Here is a 16,535-nt window from a genome sequence, read left to right as displayed (position 1 = left end):
CCAAACGGTGAATCACCTATGGCATATTTTCGGGGAAGCGGAAGTGGATTTATTCGCGTCGAGCACGACTACGCATTGCCCGCTATGGTTCTCCCTAAGCCCTCCATCACCCCTGGGTCTGGATGCGCTAGCTCACAGCTGGCCCAGGACCAGCTTGTATGCGTTTCCTCCGATTCGGCTAGTCCCAGCGGTATTATGCAGAATACGGCGGGACAGAGTGGGACAGCTGTTGCTGGTGGCTCCGCGATGGCACACACAGCCGTGGTTTGCGGATCTCATCAATCTGTTAGCGGGCTCTCCGGTGGAGATTCCCCTCAGACGGGATTTATTATCGCAAGCACAGGGACGGATCTGGCATCCCAGACCAGATCTGTGGAACCTGTGGGCGTGGCCTCTGAGCGGAGTGAGTTGATATGTCCCGGTCTTTCTGCTGAAACTACCGAGACTATATTGAACTCTAGAGCAGTTTCTACGAGACGCTTATATGCTTTCAAGTGGAAACTGTTTATGACATGGTGTGAAACTCATGATGTGGATCCAGTTTACTGCCCTGTGGCTTCAGTACTGGAGTTTCTTCAAGACCGTTTTTCGGAGGGATTGACACCAGCCACCCTGAAGGTTTATGTGGCAGCTATCTCAGCTCACCATGAGCATATAGGTGGTGTTTCAGTGGGTCGTCATCCACTGGTTTCTCGCTTTATACAGGGTGCGCGACGGTTGAGGCCTTTCCGCCCTGTGCGAGTTCCTTCATGGGATTTATCCATTGTGTTACTGGGTTTGTCAGGGCATCCGTTTGAGCCCCTGGAAACTGTATCGGATAAGCTCCTGTCTCTGAAGACACTTCTTCTCATGGCTTTATCCTCCCTTAAAAGAGTTGGGGATTTACAGGCTCTCTCTGTCTCACCCTCGTGCATGGAGTTTGCACCAGGCTCTGTGAAAGTGTTGTTGCGACCTAGGCCTAATTATGTTCCTAAGGTCGCGTCTAATCCTTTTCATTTTCAGCAGGTGGTCCTGGAGGCCTTTTCTCCTGCTGCGACAGAGTCTGGAGATCTAAGTCTTTGCCCTGTGAGGGCGTTGAGGACTTATGTGGATCGCACTGCCCCATGGCGTGAGTCTGACCAGCTGTTTGTCTGTTTTGGACATAAGAATAAGGGCCATGCAGTTACGAAACAGCGCATGTCCCATTGGCTGGTGGAGGCTATTTCCTTGGCCTATGAGGCGCGCGGGCTCGCTTCGCCCTTAGGAGTAAAAGGTCATTCCACAAGAGCAGTGGCTTCTTCTCAAGCCTTTCTCAGTGGATCTTCTATGGATGATATCTGTGCTGCGGCAGGCTGGTCCTCACCGAGCACTTTTATCAGGTCTTACAGTCTGGATGTGAGGATGGCCCCTGGCTCCCGGGTTCTCTCCGCTTGAGCAGATGCTTCCTTGGATCCAAGCTATCAGGTACGTCAGGCGTGATGGTATAGCGTTCCCATACGTGGTGACGTCACCGCAGCATCGAAGTGACCTATGAAAGGGAACATCTCGGTTACGTATGTAACCTTGGTTCCCTGAATAGGGAACGAGATGCTGCGGTTCTGGCCGTGCCGTACCTTGATAGTTTTCTTCCCTTCTCGTCATGAAATCTGAGGTAAATGGCGCGCGGCACCAGGTATATATATGCCTACGCATGACTGGGCGGTGCCACGCGCTATTTGGCCAATAGGATTGGCGGGATGGTATAGGGCTTCAGACATTCGTCACACCGAAGGTGTTCCCATACGTGGTGACGTCACCGCAGCATCTCGTTCCCTATTCAGGGAACCAAGGTTACATACGTAACCGAGATGTTTCTCTCCACCGCTGGAAAGCTGCCCGATATTTACACGGGTCCTGCCTCTTGCCTGATTGTAAACCCTCTTTTTTATCTGCCATCTCTCTCAATCTGTAGTCGATCTGCTAATATGCACATTTTGAATAAAAGTGTCTGCTAAGTGTAAATGTAATGTAATATGCGTCCTGTGCACTCAAATTGAGCGCTGTCTTCTCGCTATCAGGACAAGACACGCCCCCTTACCGCTGATTGGCTACAAGTGTGTTTTGGGACTCGGTCAGACACTGCGGTCAAAAGTGTCTTTTCAAAAATCGTTTAGTACACATTTAAGGAGCGGCGGGCCGGGTCGCTTCTACTTAGACTAATGTACATAGCGGAAATTCAGATTAATCCCCTGTTTACCAATAAAGTCTTTTATTGGTAAACAGTTAATTTGCCACATAATTGCAACAATAATTTTTATTATATAGAATATATATATATTTATTTATTTTTTTACTTTAAACCACATAAACACATTGCATTACACCAAATAATGTTTTTAATTTTTTTATCAACAACATATGACCCCTTTAATGGAAACTGTAATGGAGCCTGTTGGTCTCTACTGGTGATTATTCTTTTGTTAAAGCCACTAAATCATAATGTAACATGTCCCAAAACATACTACAGGAAACCATTTAATAGTTTTAATGCTTTAAAAGTTGGTTTGTAATGTTTTTAGTGGTATTAGTAGTGGAAATCATTCAAATTCCTGTGATTGTTTCTATTGTCTTTCAGCAGGGTCATCATGGGTTTTGTAATATTATTTGCCATAAATGTGATAGGACTGCTGTAATATTGTGAAACAGTAGTGACTGTTTGTAGGTCCCAGTCTGTTCTTGCTGTCAGGTAGAAGTCTGCCAGAAGTGTGGATCAAGAGTGCATAAAAGTCGCAAAGGGGGCACTTGTGAGCACCCTTCTGAAAGCTTAAATGAGAAACGGGACACCCTACGGTCTCATGGGCACCCAGCGGCCATTGTCCAAGTCTGGCAGACAGCAAGTGCACATAAAGTGTTCCATTTGGGACAGGGCCTATTTGTGAAATAAGGGTACAGATACATGAAATGGCCAAAAAGCTGAGGAAGACATATATTTCAGCTGTAATTAATTAAATGTGCCCCAAAACAAGAAAAAGCATATTAATATTGCATATGATAAAATATACAGTTTACTGTGTCGTTTTGGAGAAAAAATAAAGTGTTAAGATACATTATAACACTGATTATTTACACAGATTAAAAATGTCTTGAGAATTTACATGAACATTTCAACAAATTATTCTTCAGGACACCCAAGACACTGTCTGTGTCAACTTTCACTGGGTTTTACTGTAGAATTTAGAATTTTTTTTAAATGTAATGTCTGACAAAAAGCATTATTATATTGAGCATTTCTTGATAATTAAACAGCCAATTAATTCAGAGTTAACATGAATCTTTCAATACGTTGTTCTTCCAGATGACCATGACTCTGTTTGTGTCAACTTTAACTGGGTTTTACTTTAGAGTTTTTGGAGAAAATTGAAGACAAAGTCTGTCACAATACATTTTATCACTGGTGTGTGTTTCCCCATAACGTTGCCTTTTAGTGCACTACGAAGACTCTTAAGGTATATCCTAAAAAAGGTATACCTTTTTTAGGCGTTTTCCCTCAAACTATACCTTTGGAGGTTACGTGTTTCCCACAAACTATACCTTCTTACGTGTGATGTTACCAGGTGCTGTCCATGAGGGTGGTGCTGAATTAGTTGAAATCGATGGATCGAGAATGGATATTGCAATCTATGCAGGAACTGCTTCAGTGTGTTATATGAGAAAGTTGTGTTCTTTGTAAAAGAAGTGTTGATTTTAAATATAGACACAAAAATCCTTGAATGCAACAAACTTGCGTGAAAATTGTTCTTTTGCTTTGCAACAAGCATCATGTCAGGGAACAAATCAGGAATTTAAAATATATGTCCAGCGCACCTTCCAGTGGTCACCACATAAAACACAAATAATTATTTTTTTTTACATGAGTCACTGCTTAATAATTTAACAAGTTTTACCAAAAAATAAAAACAAAAAAAGTCCAACAGAAAAACATTCTGTTAAGATTGCTTTCCAACAAGAAGCACTTCAGAAATAGTTGAAATTGCATTTATCAATTATTCAATTCAATTATGATGGTTTTATTGAAAAACCAGGGGAAAACTCCCCAAGTTCACTTTTTGGGCCTTAACGGGGGTCTCTTAATGCTCAAGAGAGGTCCAGGACCTTGAATCAACCCCCCCCCCCCCCCCCCCCCCACACTCGATGATGGTGAGATAAGATCTCTATGTGGAGTGCAGGCTGTTGTCAGACTCCTTATGCATGAAAAATCTCTAAAATCTTTATTTTCCATAATAAGTTCAAACAAGTTATTTTAAAAGATAAGAACAAATTACAAATAAAATTGTGACTGGCCTGCTGCCACTGAGTACACATATAAAAGCATACATAAAATTGCAACTGAAATCAAACAATGCCACTAAGAATAACTACTCATACAGTATTAAAAAGATATTTTGTATTCTGTGTCATTATACTATGAGCTGCAGGACTGAAATGCTTGACCTTATTGACAGTGGAAGGAGTACTCTGTCTCCGACTGATCACCTAAAGAAAGAAGGTAATTTCAAGACACAAGTTAATAGAAGGCTCTGGTCTGGTTCATTGTACAGTTTCTCACTGTAGTAAAGCAAATCTTCACATGCATAATTGCAACAGATTTTCATTAAACATAGTGTATGTATGTAGATACAGTCAGGTCCATATATTTTGTACACAGGCACAATTTTTATCATTTTAGCTGTGGACCAAAACATATTCAAGTTACAGTTATATAATGAATTTGGGCTTAAAGTGCACTCCCTGTGCTTTAATTTGAGGGTATTCTCATCACAATTGTATTGAAGGTAAACTTAAGTGAAGGTTAAGCAATTACAGCTCTTTAATATGAACCTCCTCCTTTTTTACAAGGGAGCTTAAGTAATTGGACAGTTTACTCAAAAGCTATTTCACAGACAGATGTGGGCTATTTCTTAGTTATTTCTACATCAGTTAACCAGGTAAAAGGTCTGTAAATGATTTTAAGTGTGCCATTTGCATTTCCATCATCCAGACAAATGAGCTCCCCATGCAGGTGAGACAGACAATTGTCAGGCTGCAAAAACAAAACAAATCCACCAGAGAGATAGCAAGAACATTCGGAGTGGCCAAATCAACAGTTTGGTACATTTTGAAGAGAAGACTTCACCAGATCAAATACAGCAGGCTCACCACAAGGTGCAAACAAGGCCAGAATTAGACTTGTCAAAATAAAATAAAAAAATAAATAAAAAAAATAACTTCCAAAAAAGCCCAACTTCTGGAAAAGCATCCTTTGGACAGCTGAAATTAAGAACAACCTGTACCAGAATAACAGGTAGAAAAAAAGAATGGAGAAGGCTTGGAACAGCTCACGATCCAAAGCAAACAACATCATTAGTGAAACATGGTGGAGCAGTGTGAAGAAGAATACTAAAGTGTAAAGGGATATACTGTCTGCCCAGATTTAGACAAATGCAGCAAAGTTGATTGGGCAGTGCTTCATAGTACAAATGGATGATGATCCAAAACATACAGCAAATGCATCCCTAGGAGTTTTTGAAGGTAAAAAAGTGAAATATTCTGCAACGGCCAAGTCAATCTCCTGATGTCAACCCAATAAAGCATACTTTCACTTGCTGAAGACAAAACAAAGTCATAAAGACCCACAAACAAACACCAACTGAAGTCAGCTTCAGTAAAGGCATCACAAAGAGGAAACCCAGTCTCTGGTGGCTTAAGCAAAGGATTCTCAACAAATACAATATCTTTTTTTTTTTTTTTTTTTTACATATTATTTATGATTATATTTGTTTGTCCAATTACATTTGTGTATCAAAACGGTTGTAATTCCTAAGCATTTCATATTTGTTTTCAACCCCTTGAATGAAAGCTTATTTCTCAAAATTAAGAAAATTGTGTCAGTGTCCAAATATATATGAACCCATATATATATATATATATATATATATATATATATATAAATAAACATTTTACTAGACAGTGCAATACATCTACCATGAAAATAGTCATGACATTTGTTAGTGGTTACTATGACCTTTAATTAGACAATAGTGAGTAATATGATTAATTAATTGAAGACGCCAATTGATGGCAAAATAATACAGCATGGCTTTGTGTCAACAACATAAAAAAAAGATATAATATTAATAAAAACAAAAAGTTTGGGAATTACACGTTTTGTTATTTATCTAATAAAAAGTGCTTTAAACGGCACACCATCACCTTTCCATTTTTCTGAATGTTAAAATAAAATCTTACTTGTTTGGTAGTAATCATACACTTTGACCACTGCTGGCTTGAGATTCTTCACTGGAAGAACCTGTTTCATTTGCATCTTGTAATTCATAGAAATATGTTTTGGAATCTTCAGGAGGATAAACAAAAAATACTTACACAGGACCAGTCATGGAAATGATTGAATACATGTTAATTATATAAATGTTATTATTTACTTACCTCTGTTAAATAAACTATGACATGGTCTTCTTTTGTGTCAACTCGCTCCACATAGTTCTGAGCAAGGACTGCCGAACTAATTGACGTTGTAAGCTATAGGGAAAATAGAATTACTAATATGAAAATATGACGATGATGACTAAGTGTTTTTTTTTCAGTTTTTGCAAAGTAAAGCTAAAATGAAAATAGCAGTAGTAAAAATGTGTAAAAAGTGTGTGTCTTCTTAATGCAAAATAACTTTATACACCTAAACTTACCGATGATGTGTCAGCTGTGAATCCTGATAAAAGTTTAATATCCACAATGAGCATGTTAGTCGTCTCCTGGGGACCATGATATCTTAAAAAGATAAATGTACTGCCCTGATTTAATGTTAACAACACAAAGAAACAAGAGAACAACTTATACACTTAAACTAGCAAATGCATTAAAATGTTATCCAAGCAATTACAGAATTGTACAACAGAATTTTACACCTCAGATTGTCAATGATTTTAGGCATTCACTAAAGAGGTATCTATATATAATAAAAGAAACAGTAGCCATAAAAAAAATCTAAATCTGTTTTTACTTGACAGTGAAGTTTAAAAGGAAATTTTGTCCCAGTGTTTTGCAATCTCCCTCAATCTTTGCATCAATGCTTAGTGTTTTAGCTTCAGTAGGAGTGGGGATGTTGTAGAACTGAGCGACCTGAGAGAGTCAACATGATAAAAAAAAAAAAAGAATCATATCATAACAGAACAGCAGCAAAATGCTAAGAAAGAAAAGAGAGAGATTGAGTCAATGAAGCTGAATATACTACAGACCTGCACAGACACACAGGCTGAGCCCTTCACTTCAATGCTGTATTTGGCTGGGACGTCCTGCAGCTGCTTCTCCTGGTACAGTAACTTATTGTCCTGATTGACATCAAAGTGGTGAGTGTCTGCTGCTGACTGTACAGTCACTGTGCTGGAGCCGTCAGAGCTGAACACTTTGGTAGCGTACAAAGACAGAGCCTGAAGAGCCACCACTGTGTCCTGAGAAATAAATGTGTTCAGTAATGTGTCTTTTACCCATTATTCAGCAATCAAGTGTTTGATTTGAGTAGTTTGAGTCACCTGTGTGGAGGAGAATCCTCCATAGGCATTCTGCTGCTTCACAAGCCAGCTGACAATCCTGTTAGCAAAGCCCAGATCAGCTGAAGTGAGTGAATCAGCAGAGAGAACAGCTAGCAGCACATATGAGCTGATCTCCACTGCCAGAGAATCAGAGTCATCAGCAGATGCAGACTGAGACCAGTGGAGACGAGACCCTTTAGGACACATGGACAAAAGAGACACCAGTAACTCTATAAAAATGTATAGTCATATAGGACAACAGAAAGTCATCAGAAACAAATATCTTACCATCTGAAATAGCAACATCCTCCAGTTTCTTGAAAAGCTGCTGTCGAGTGTCTGTGTCTTTAGCCAGACTGAAGGTGTAGGCGAGTAGAGCAGTGGTGTAAGTGTTTTTGACATCCTCAATGACGGACTTACAACAGGACAAACCTTTACTGACGACAGGGTCCTGAAACAAAAACAGAGAAACAGCAGCTGGGAGCGTAATTTTTCTGAGTTTATACTGTGTTTCCTGTAGATGAACTTACTGTGACTGGAGTTTCTAGTTCAAGTAGTGAGGCAGTAATGTAGGCTGTGATAGTCACATCATCATTCACTCCACCCTGCAATTTTATATTAGAGGAACATTAAGTAAAACATTTTTGTTACATATAGATTGTTTCTGTGATAATGTTTAGTGACCAATAGCACACCTTCATTCTGTTGTTGAACAGTCTTCCCTGTTGGATAAAACAGCCGTCTGAATCCCGTCTGCTTATTAACCATTTCTTTGCACTCTGAGTAATTTGTGGATCAATAAAAATGTATTTCTGTGCCTTGCCAAAAGACCTCAGGACAAAGGCAGTCAACCTGGTGTTTTAAAGTTATAAATTAAATAATATCATTAGTTGTTTTAGTTGATTAAATCTGTACATAAAATATTACAAATAAATACCACCTATCTGCTTACTATTTTAACTTTGTAACTATTTCGATAAAAGTGAGAATAAAAAGTTACAAATATTTACCATGTATTTTCATCTCCATGTCCAAATGTGCTGTATCCACCACTAGTATGTCTGTAGTTCAGTTGTCTCTGGTATCCTGTTAAGTTTGATAGTGATTAAATGTTTAGGTTGATTAAGTGTGTCTGACGTCAAAAGTGTCTAGACTTATTTTCTTGACCTGACTAATTTCTCTCACCACTCTTAAGGAAGCCAGTGGCTCTGTCTCTGATGGCTGAAGTGAGCTGCTCTGTGTTTTCCAGATACTGCAGAATGTAAATATTGGGAGAAAGAATAGCCATGTTTTGTTCTCCACAGCCATACGGCATCCGTAGTAATCCGTGAAGATTTGTCAGTGCATGACCCAGTATGTCCCCTAAAAACCAAACACCAATGAAACTGATTACATTTTAGAATCACAAACTCAAACTCCTCATTTCTGCTTGTGTATGTCAATGTTACCAATGACTGAAACAGTAGATCTGGCTGATCCCTCTATAACATCTTTAGGAAGATTCAGATCCACTTCCTCTGTGAGACTGTCGCCTATGAACCAGAGAGACAGAAACACATATCAGTGATCAGCAGAGAAACACTATAATGCTAAATATTGTCTGCAGACAAACCCTTTGGACACAGTAACCAGCTGTAGGTCTCTGTCTTCTCAGTTCCTTCAGCCTGCAGCATAAAACAGTAACATCAACACATCATACTGACATGAGCAGCATTAGGATCATGAAGAAATGACGTCTGAGAGCTGTTTGACATGGGCTGACCTGTACAAGCAGACTTCGTGTGACTGTGTCAATGCGTCCTCTCTCTGGCACGCTCACAATCTCATTGTCACACACAGTCTGGGACGACTCAGCCTCTGCACTGACTGTAATATTCAAGACTCCTACAACACAAGACATGTTGTGAAGATACAAACATACACAAACACCGAGAAACAATGATTCAGACTAGAAAACTCACCAAGAACAGAAGGAGTGAGGATCCATTTAAAGGTTTTTCTTCCATTAGCACACAGACAGGATGAATACTGTTCCTCAGAGAAGGCTTTGAGAGTGTAGTCTGAGGAAGGAGCTGGAATCACTTTAACCTGTCAATCAAACACACATGATTAGTGGCATATTTGATATGATTGGATAAGACTGAGTCTGAAGTCTCACCATGATGCACTTGGACAGATAGTTAAAGACAGTAGCCTTCAGCTCAAAGATCTCCCCACGGATGATGGAGTAAGGCAGAGAGAGCTCCAGGAAGAAGGGCTGGAAAACTGTCAGCTGAGCAGGAGGAGCCAGACCCAGACCTTCGGAGGACAGACAGAAGGCCTCCGTCTCCCAAGAGGTGATGGTGTCAGGAACCATGACAGGAACCTGAGCTGATCCAGAGTCTCTGTGTTGATATTACACGAGTATTTGATTGGCCTTTTAATATGCTGTTTTGCTTTTACAACATTCAGCACAGATATAAAACACTGGTAATCTGATTCACAGTAGGTCTCTAGTTTGTCTAATTTTCATCAATCTGAATGAATTCAATGAAAGTTCTGTTTATATGAATCCAAAACAGTCCAATTCACATATTCGTTTACAACTGAATTTATGTATTCTTAACAAAAACTCAGATGTGCAGTGCCAAGAGAAGCATTACAGTTATTGTGGTTTTTATATGATATTAAATGATGTTGACAGTTGACAATATTGTCACTAACCCAACTGGAGCAAGTTGCCAAATCCATGTTTCAGGAAAGACAGTACGAACTGTCACTTCAACTGAAGAGTCTCCCTCTCCCTCCTTCCCTCTCCCTCTCCCTCCCTTCATATTCCAATCCATTTCAGAATTATCAACTGAAATAAAGCACAGGTAAAGATGTGACACTTGAATCAGGACATATAGCAATTTTGTACACAAATACTGTACAAAATCACAATTTTGTATCTTGTATCTTATATACTTTCTGAAATATCTAAACTGTATTGTTTTCACAACATTAACCCTACAATATCTTTTATTGTTTATACTGTAACTATTTATTTCAAGTTTTCTTTTGTTATATGCTTATTAATTTAAATCATGGGGCCTAATAATTTATAAATAAAAAAGTTTAATTTAACAAAAATGTAAGTGAGCTTTGTACATCTAACATATCAAATAGTGTGAAGAAACAGATACACTGTCAACATAATCCAAAGTATAATAATAAGTAAAATAAGAATATAAAAGCCAGTAAACTAAACTTAAACATGTTATCTTCATACATTTACACTTTTCTCACATAATAAATGGGCCTTTACAATTTGGGTGGTGCAGCTCTTTCGAGCAGTTCCTTGATGTCACAAATTTTGAAAACTTCTGATTTTACAGATCAGACAACTTTCACAATTATCACAAAACAAATAAAGAGTTATACATATGTGCTTTTGCAGTGAAAAATTGGTTAATAATGGTGAATTCCAGTCATATTAAATTATTGATAGCAAATGGATGTCTGAATGAACTCATACATATATACAGTAACAAATATTACCTGACATACTATAGACAATATGTATTTGACACAGAGAGACTCGCAAAGCCAAATTTGTTGCCATTTTCAGACCCACACTCTGTCCAACAACAATGATGAACCACATGTAACAGAAAAAAATAAATAAAAAATAGTTGTAGCTCTCAGATTAAGAGGCATTTTAAGCACATGCATTGATATATTTATGCATGTAGTTACTCACCTAATCTACTGCAGTTACACATATTAATCCATTTGTTACCTTTAAGGATTCATAGGCTTTGTCTGTCAGTACAGCTTGACGGGGATTCACAACCGGCCATCCCAGACACTCCTTCTTATCTTCAACGTTGTAAGGATAATCTGATACTGATTGTACTGGCAGCATATTGAAGATCTGTGATGAGAGCACATCCACACTAAATAACCATCATCTCTAGAGTCTACTAACTGTTGTACACATGTTCACGAGAGAGTGGCATTCCAGAATATGCTAGTCTCTCTGCTAGTCTAGTTTGTAATTATAGCAGAAGAAAAACAGTCATCTCTTGGCTTATATCGAAATCCTCCATCTTCTAATTTGTGACCAGTGTTTTGTTTTGCTCTCTACTCTGTGCTTCCACGTTCTGTGTTTACCTACATCCTACATCATCCGCTAAAACGCCACTCTTTCGTAAAGACATGTATGACAGCGGAAGCTAGAGATTACGGTTTATAAAGTTGTAAATATGGATATTTTGCTAATACAAATGCATCGATTTGCTTCAGAAGGCTTTTATTAACCCCCCAGAGCCATGTGGAGTACTTTTTATGATGAAATGGATGCACTTTATTTTGTATCAAAATTTAAACCCTTAAACAATGATGATGAACATAGTAGACAATAGCATCGTAAAGCCTTTACACCTTGTCTGTATCCAGACGTTTTCCTGGCTTCAGGATCAGGACGCTCTGATCGACAGCACTGAGGCCGCACAGTGAACCAGGCTGAGCTGAGAGCTGAAGAGTGTTTTTCTCACCAGGAACTGCTCTAGCAGGAGAAAACTGCAGAGAAACCTGTGATGACAACAGTAGGGTGAGTCATTTCAGTATTAAATCAGAATGACCGTGATTGTGTAAATAGGCAGATGGGTTTTCTTTTTCTTTTTTTTCATACCTTGTTTTTGAAACATTTTTCCACATCAAATTTTGTGCTATGAGCAACAACATTTTCACTGGGCAGAACACAGTAGGCCAGAAGCTGCACTGCAGGAGCTAGATCTGCACCAACAGACAGTTTGAATGACATTGTGCCACTTGCTGCTCCATTAGAAGACTTGACTTCAACCTTCTCATATCCATGATGAACGATCACTCCTCTGGACAAGACCTGACAGATAGATGACACTCCAATGACAAACTGACCAGTGCAGCCAGTTAATACTGTTAACAAACAATGATTTCAACAGTGTATCAATGAACATACTGCACATTCTCACCATATAGACAATGTCAGTTTTGAAGTCTTTAGCAGTCTCTCCAATAAAATAATACTTGATGGTCACTGTAAACTCAGCATCACACTTTAATGGTTGCTCAATATTTTCTATAATCAGTTCACTTAATGATGGGGTGTATGGAGTGGCAGGCCGGAAAAGATTAACTGTTTTTCTGTCCGTAGAGAAGTATGGTGTTTTGTAACCATGATAATGAAACGTTGGATACACACTTGCCTGAAAAAAAAAAAGAAAAAGAATGTGCCAATATTTTCATGTAATCAAAACATTAACTGATCAAAAACTTGTTGGATGAGCAGCAACTGTCATACCATCAGAGTAATGTCTTCTTTAGGAAGACTAGATGTATTAAGAGAGAAGCTGGCCAGTCCATCACTGTCTGTAGTGAGATTTAGGAGCAGTTTTGAGGACCAGGTTCCCTCCAAAAGATAAACCACTTTGTTTTGTATTGGTGCGCCTTTGAAATTTGAGAGTCTGATCTGTTAAAAATAAGATTTTAAAGGAATAAATGATTCTGTACATATCAATTAATGCTGTTAAACTGAGACAACCTGATTTTAGACTTACTTTTCCTTCTATAACTGATCCATGTTCATATGTTTTGGGCAGGTCAGTAAGTGTGCATTTGCCGATTTCATAAGTGAGAGAAATAGTTCCAGATTTTGTCATGGTGATCTCTGTGAAATACAAATAGATGGTGAGTGTGAAACTTGCATTTTAATGAAATCAGATTTTAAAACTCATTTCAGTAATTAATAGTTCACCTGTTCCTTCTTCTGTCACTGTTGCTTCAACATGAAGAGAATTTTCCAGCTGATTCTCATATGTTGAATTTAAAAAGGCAGATAGATCTAAGGTATGGATGGCACAGCCTGTCCTTTTCATCTAATGGAAATGAATGAACATAAACACAATACCTTAGAGTAATTTCATAATTTGGATGTAGGAAATAAATGCCACATGCCACTTTTGGTACTGCACTGACAAACCTCAGTGGTTTCATTCACACATATTGGACTGTGTATATCACCCCAGTAAGAGAAGCGTTGAATATCACGACACACTTTCACCCATGATTTACCAGATAAAGGCTGCCCGTATGTGTATCTGTAAAACATGTACAAGTCAAAGATGGAAAGATAGCATCTTTACTTTTAATATGTTTAAGTAAAGATGCTACTTACTTTGCACAAACTTCAACTGCCATTGACTCATCATCTATACTCACTGTCTTCGGTGCTGTCACAGTAACTTCAAACTTAGGCAAAACTACAGAGGAAGAAAGTTATAGTTATTATTAATCGCATTATGATTTTTTGGTTGCACTTTATTTTACAGTACGTGTACTAACATGTACTTATAGTATACTTACAGTGTATTTATCTAAGAAAGTTCTGGTAATACAAGGTAACTACATGGGGTAGGGTTAGGTTTAGGGGTAGGTTCAGGGTTAGTACCTAGTTATTACATAGTTATTGTAATTACTATAATAAGTACATAGTATGTACATGAGGAACAGGACTGTAAAATAAAGTGCTACCTTTTTTATGAAACTTGTCCCATGCAAATACTGCAAATGATTTGTTATGACTTACCATATTTTTTCACCTCAAAATCATGTGAGATCATCCTGTCACCAATGTAAGTCTTCAGTTTGTACATTCCTTGACAGCCTTCCGGGTTTAATTCATAAGAACGCTGCAGAATCCACCTTGTTGAAGAAACATTTGTCCATTGACCAATTCTGTTACCTTTACTGTCCTATTTAATACCAAACACAAAGTGAAGTTAGTAACAGCCAAGTACACATATTCTGCCCAAAAAATAAAAAATACATAATTACCAGGGTTGCCAGGTTTTCACAATAAAACTAAAATTATTATAATATTTTATTTTAAATAAAATAAAGATTTTTGGCTGGTTTAAACTCACATGCCAAAAAATGTGTATTTTATGTCAGGTATTGGTGTCACTTAAACCCGCAAAAAAGAAAAACAACCCACAACAGTGTTAAAATACTCTGCAACATTGATAATTACGGAAAACACAATAACTGCAAAAATAAAAGTCAGTGTTGTGCTTGTCATGAATACAGAAGGAGGTTTTGTGTTCTTACCTCAAGTATCACTGTACTATACTGTAAGAAAAGCAAAGTGTAATTAAATAATTTGTAGAACTTACATGACTAAAAGCCAACATGTTTGTGTGTTGAACATATTTAAAAATATGAGATAAATAAAACACGACCTTCTGATCAAGCGGTGAAAAGTTTTTATCCATGGTAACAACTCTAAAATTCACTGTGAAAACAAAAATGTGTGACAAACATAATTATAATGTTTTTTATTGTGATAACCAATATTTCAGATCTAATGGACTGCTAATCCTGATTGCACAATCCAGTTTGTCCTGAATTGAATCTTGGTTTATCTTGCTTAAAATGTTTCGATGCTCATGATTCACTCAAGATTATATTCATTATCTTACGTTTCACACTGTGCATTTCTAAGTCCTGAGTTTAATGTTCTATTTGCCTTTTTGTGGAGTCAGTGTCATTGACTGCATGAATACACTAGCATGACGACCTGTTTACACAACGGCTCCCGCTCTGCACATCCTCGTTTTATTGCAGACTGTACTATCAGGTTTTCCTGGATGGACGTTTATGGTGACTAAAAAGATAAGAATAAAACATACTCTTCCTGCGTGTTTTCCATCAACATTTGACATTTTTTATCTCAAAAGCTAAAACGACTGTTTATACAATGCACGGTATATCAGTGACTGTCCGAAGCTCGAAAATAAAGAGGCACGCGATTGGGCACCTTTTTTTTTTATAAGCACTGCATCGTTTTACACCGTACACATTTGACACTTTGTCAAGGAGGGCATATGATGACATCAGCATTCACCTTTTTTAAAACTTTGAACAATTCACAGCTCACCTGTCTGTCCTGGAATATAGATGGGTTTATCAGTCTGGATAAAGGTCAGAGGATGGTAAGGTCTGAACATGACTTTTCTTTCTTCAGACATCTTTAAAGACTCTCCTTGAAGTTCTACCTTCATTTTCTGCACAGATTCTGCTTCTATCAGAGGAGCCTGATGAGAAATATTATCATGTATTCACAACCTCTGCAAACAGACCATCTCAAAAAACTAGATTAATTATGATGAAACAAATATATTTATTGTAATGTGCTGATGGCAGACCTTGAAGTTAAAGCAGCGGTGAAACTCTTCCTCAGCTTTCTCCTGCAGCAGTAAAGTGCTCTGATCACCATCAACCAGATAAATGTTCATGACAAGGCTTTCATTGGGCTTGAGAAGACTTGCACACAGTCTGGCCTCAGATCCTGACTCGATCACTGCAGGAAACGTCACTGTGAAAGATCTGTAAAGATATGATAAGGCATTCAATCATTTTGAGTAGTACGTTTTTTTTATTCTGAAATGGATTTTATTGCAAAACATCAAAGTTAATGAGTTGATTTAGTTGCCCATTTTTTAAATGAGAAAAAGCGTCAAGATGATTTATATATTAATTTTTTAATTTTTATAGAAGCACTACTTACGGCCCTGACATTTGTCCATTGACACAGACAAGAAGGAGAGAGAACAGAAGGAGCTGTTTCCAACAGGGGCTAATGTTCAGATCCATGATGACGAGTGATATCCAGGTCTTGACATAAACTGAGCCGTCTCTTATAAAAGGAGTCGCATGCTAAAGGTGGGCCATCAAAACATTTATATTGATAACTTGATTAATGATTCAACCATGCATGTAGGCAATAACGTTTGAAAACCTGTGGAATATAAGCACTACTAAAACCTGAAATATACATCTGTGCTACAGTAAATATTAAAATAATTATTTATGCAGTAAAATATAAATGACACATTATGTAATAAATACTTATACAGATATTTACAAAACATTTGACGGTTTAACAACTCAAAGTTTATGATGAATTTATGTTGCCATTATAAGAGAACATTT

At 37.9% G+C, this 16,535-nt stretch overlaps 1 protein-coding gene across 1 annotated transcript; it reads right to left on the bottom strand.

Annotated features, from left to right (window-relative positions):
- Positions 1–4,200: 4,200 nt before the first annotated feature.
- Positions 4,201–16,259, bottom strand: LOC132108044 (alpha-2-macroglobulin-like). Its single transcript, XM_059514502.1, has 34 exons — positions 16,111–16,259; positions 15,749–15,929; positions 15,481–15,637; positions 14,783–14,835; positions 14,652–14,672; positions 14,131–14,296; positions 13,720–13,804; positions 13,525–13,642; positions 13,300–13,420; positions 13,103–13,212; positions 12,847–13,014; positions 12,518–12,751; positions 12,196–12,408; positions 11,946–12,095; positions 11,302–11,436; positions 11,070–11,139; positions 10,245–10,332; positions 9,700–9,925; positions 9,503–9,629; positions 9,304–9,425; positions 9,154–9,205; positions 8,990–9,073; positions 8,727–8,903; positions 8,552–8,627; positions 8,237–8,393; positions 8,072–8,146; positions 7,830–7,992; positions 7,542–7,735; positions 7,248–7,460; positions 7,013–7,131; positions 6,699–6,780; positions 6,442–6,534; positions 6,244–6,349; positions 4,201–4,491 (listed from the first exon to the last, which is right to left on the bottom strand). Exons 1-34 carry the CDS (start codon positions 16,194–16,196, stop codon positions 4,451–4,453), a joined length of 4,263 nt encoding a protein of 1,420 aa, XP_059370485.1. The 5' UTR covers positions 16,197–16,259; the 3' UTR covers positions 4,201–4,450.
- Between the last annotated feature and the right edge of the window lie 276 nt (positions 16,260–16,535).

This window comes from Carassius carassius, chromosome 28 (assembly GCF_963082965.1).
Source record: "Carassius carassius chromosome 28, fCarCar2.1, whole genome shotgun sequence".
Taxonomy (NCBI): Eukaryota; Metazoa; Chordata; class Actinopteri; order Cypriniformes; family Cyprinidae; genus Carassius; species Carassius carassius.
This window is presented reverse-complemented; position numbering and strand designations above follow the sequence as displayed.

Bases quoted from the DNA above. Each gene is read 5' to 3' on its own strand.
- LOC132108044 (XM_059514502.1), bottom strand. From the start codon at position 16,196: ATGGATCTGAACATTAGCCCCTGTTGGAAACAGCTCCTTCTGTTCTCT. The intron at 6,781-7,012 runs GTAAAAACAGAT...TATCTTTTTAAG, and splicing joins CTTTTAAACTTCACTGTCAA to ATATCATGGTCCCCAGGAGA. The intron at 6,535-6,698 runs GTAAGTTTAGGT...TTTTCCCTATAG, and splicing joins TCACAGCTGACACATCATCG to CTTACAACGTCAATTAGTTC.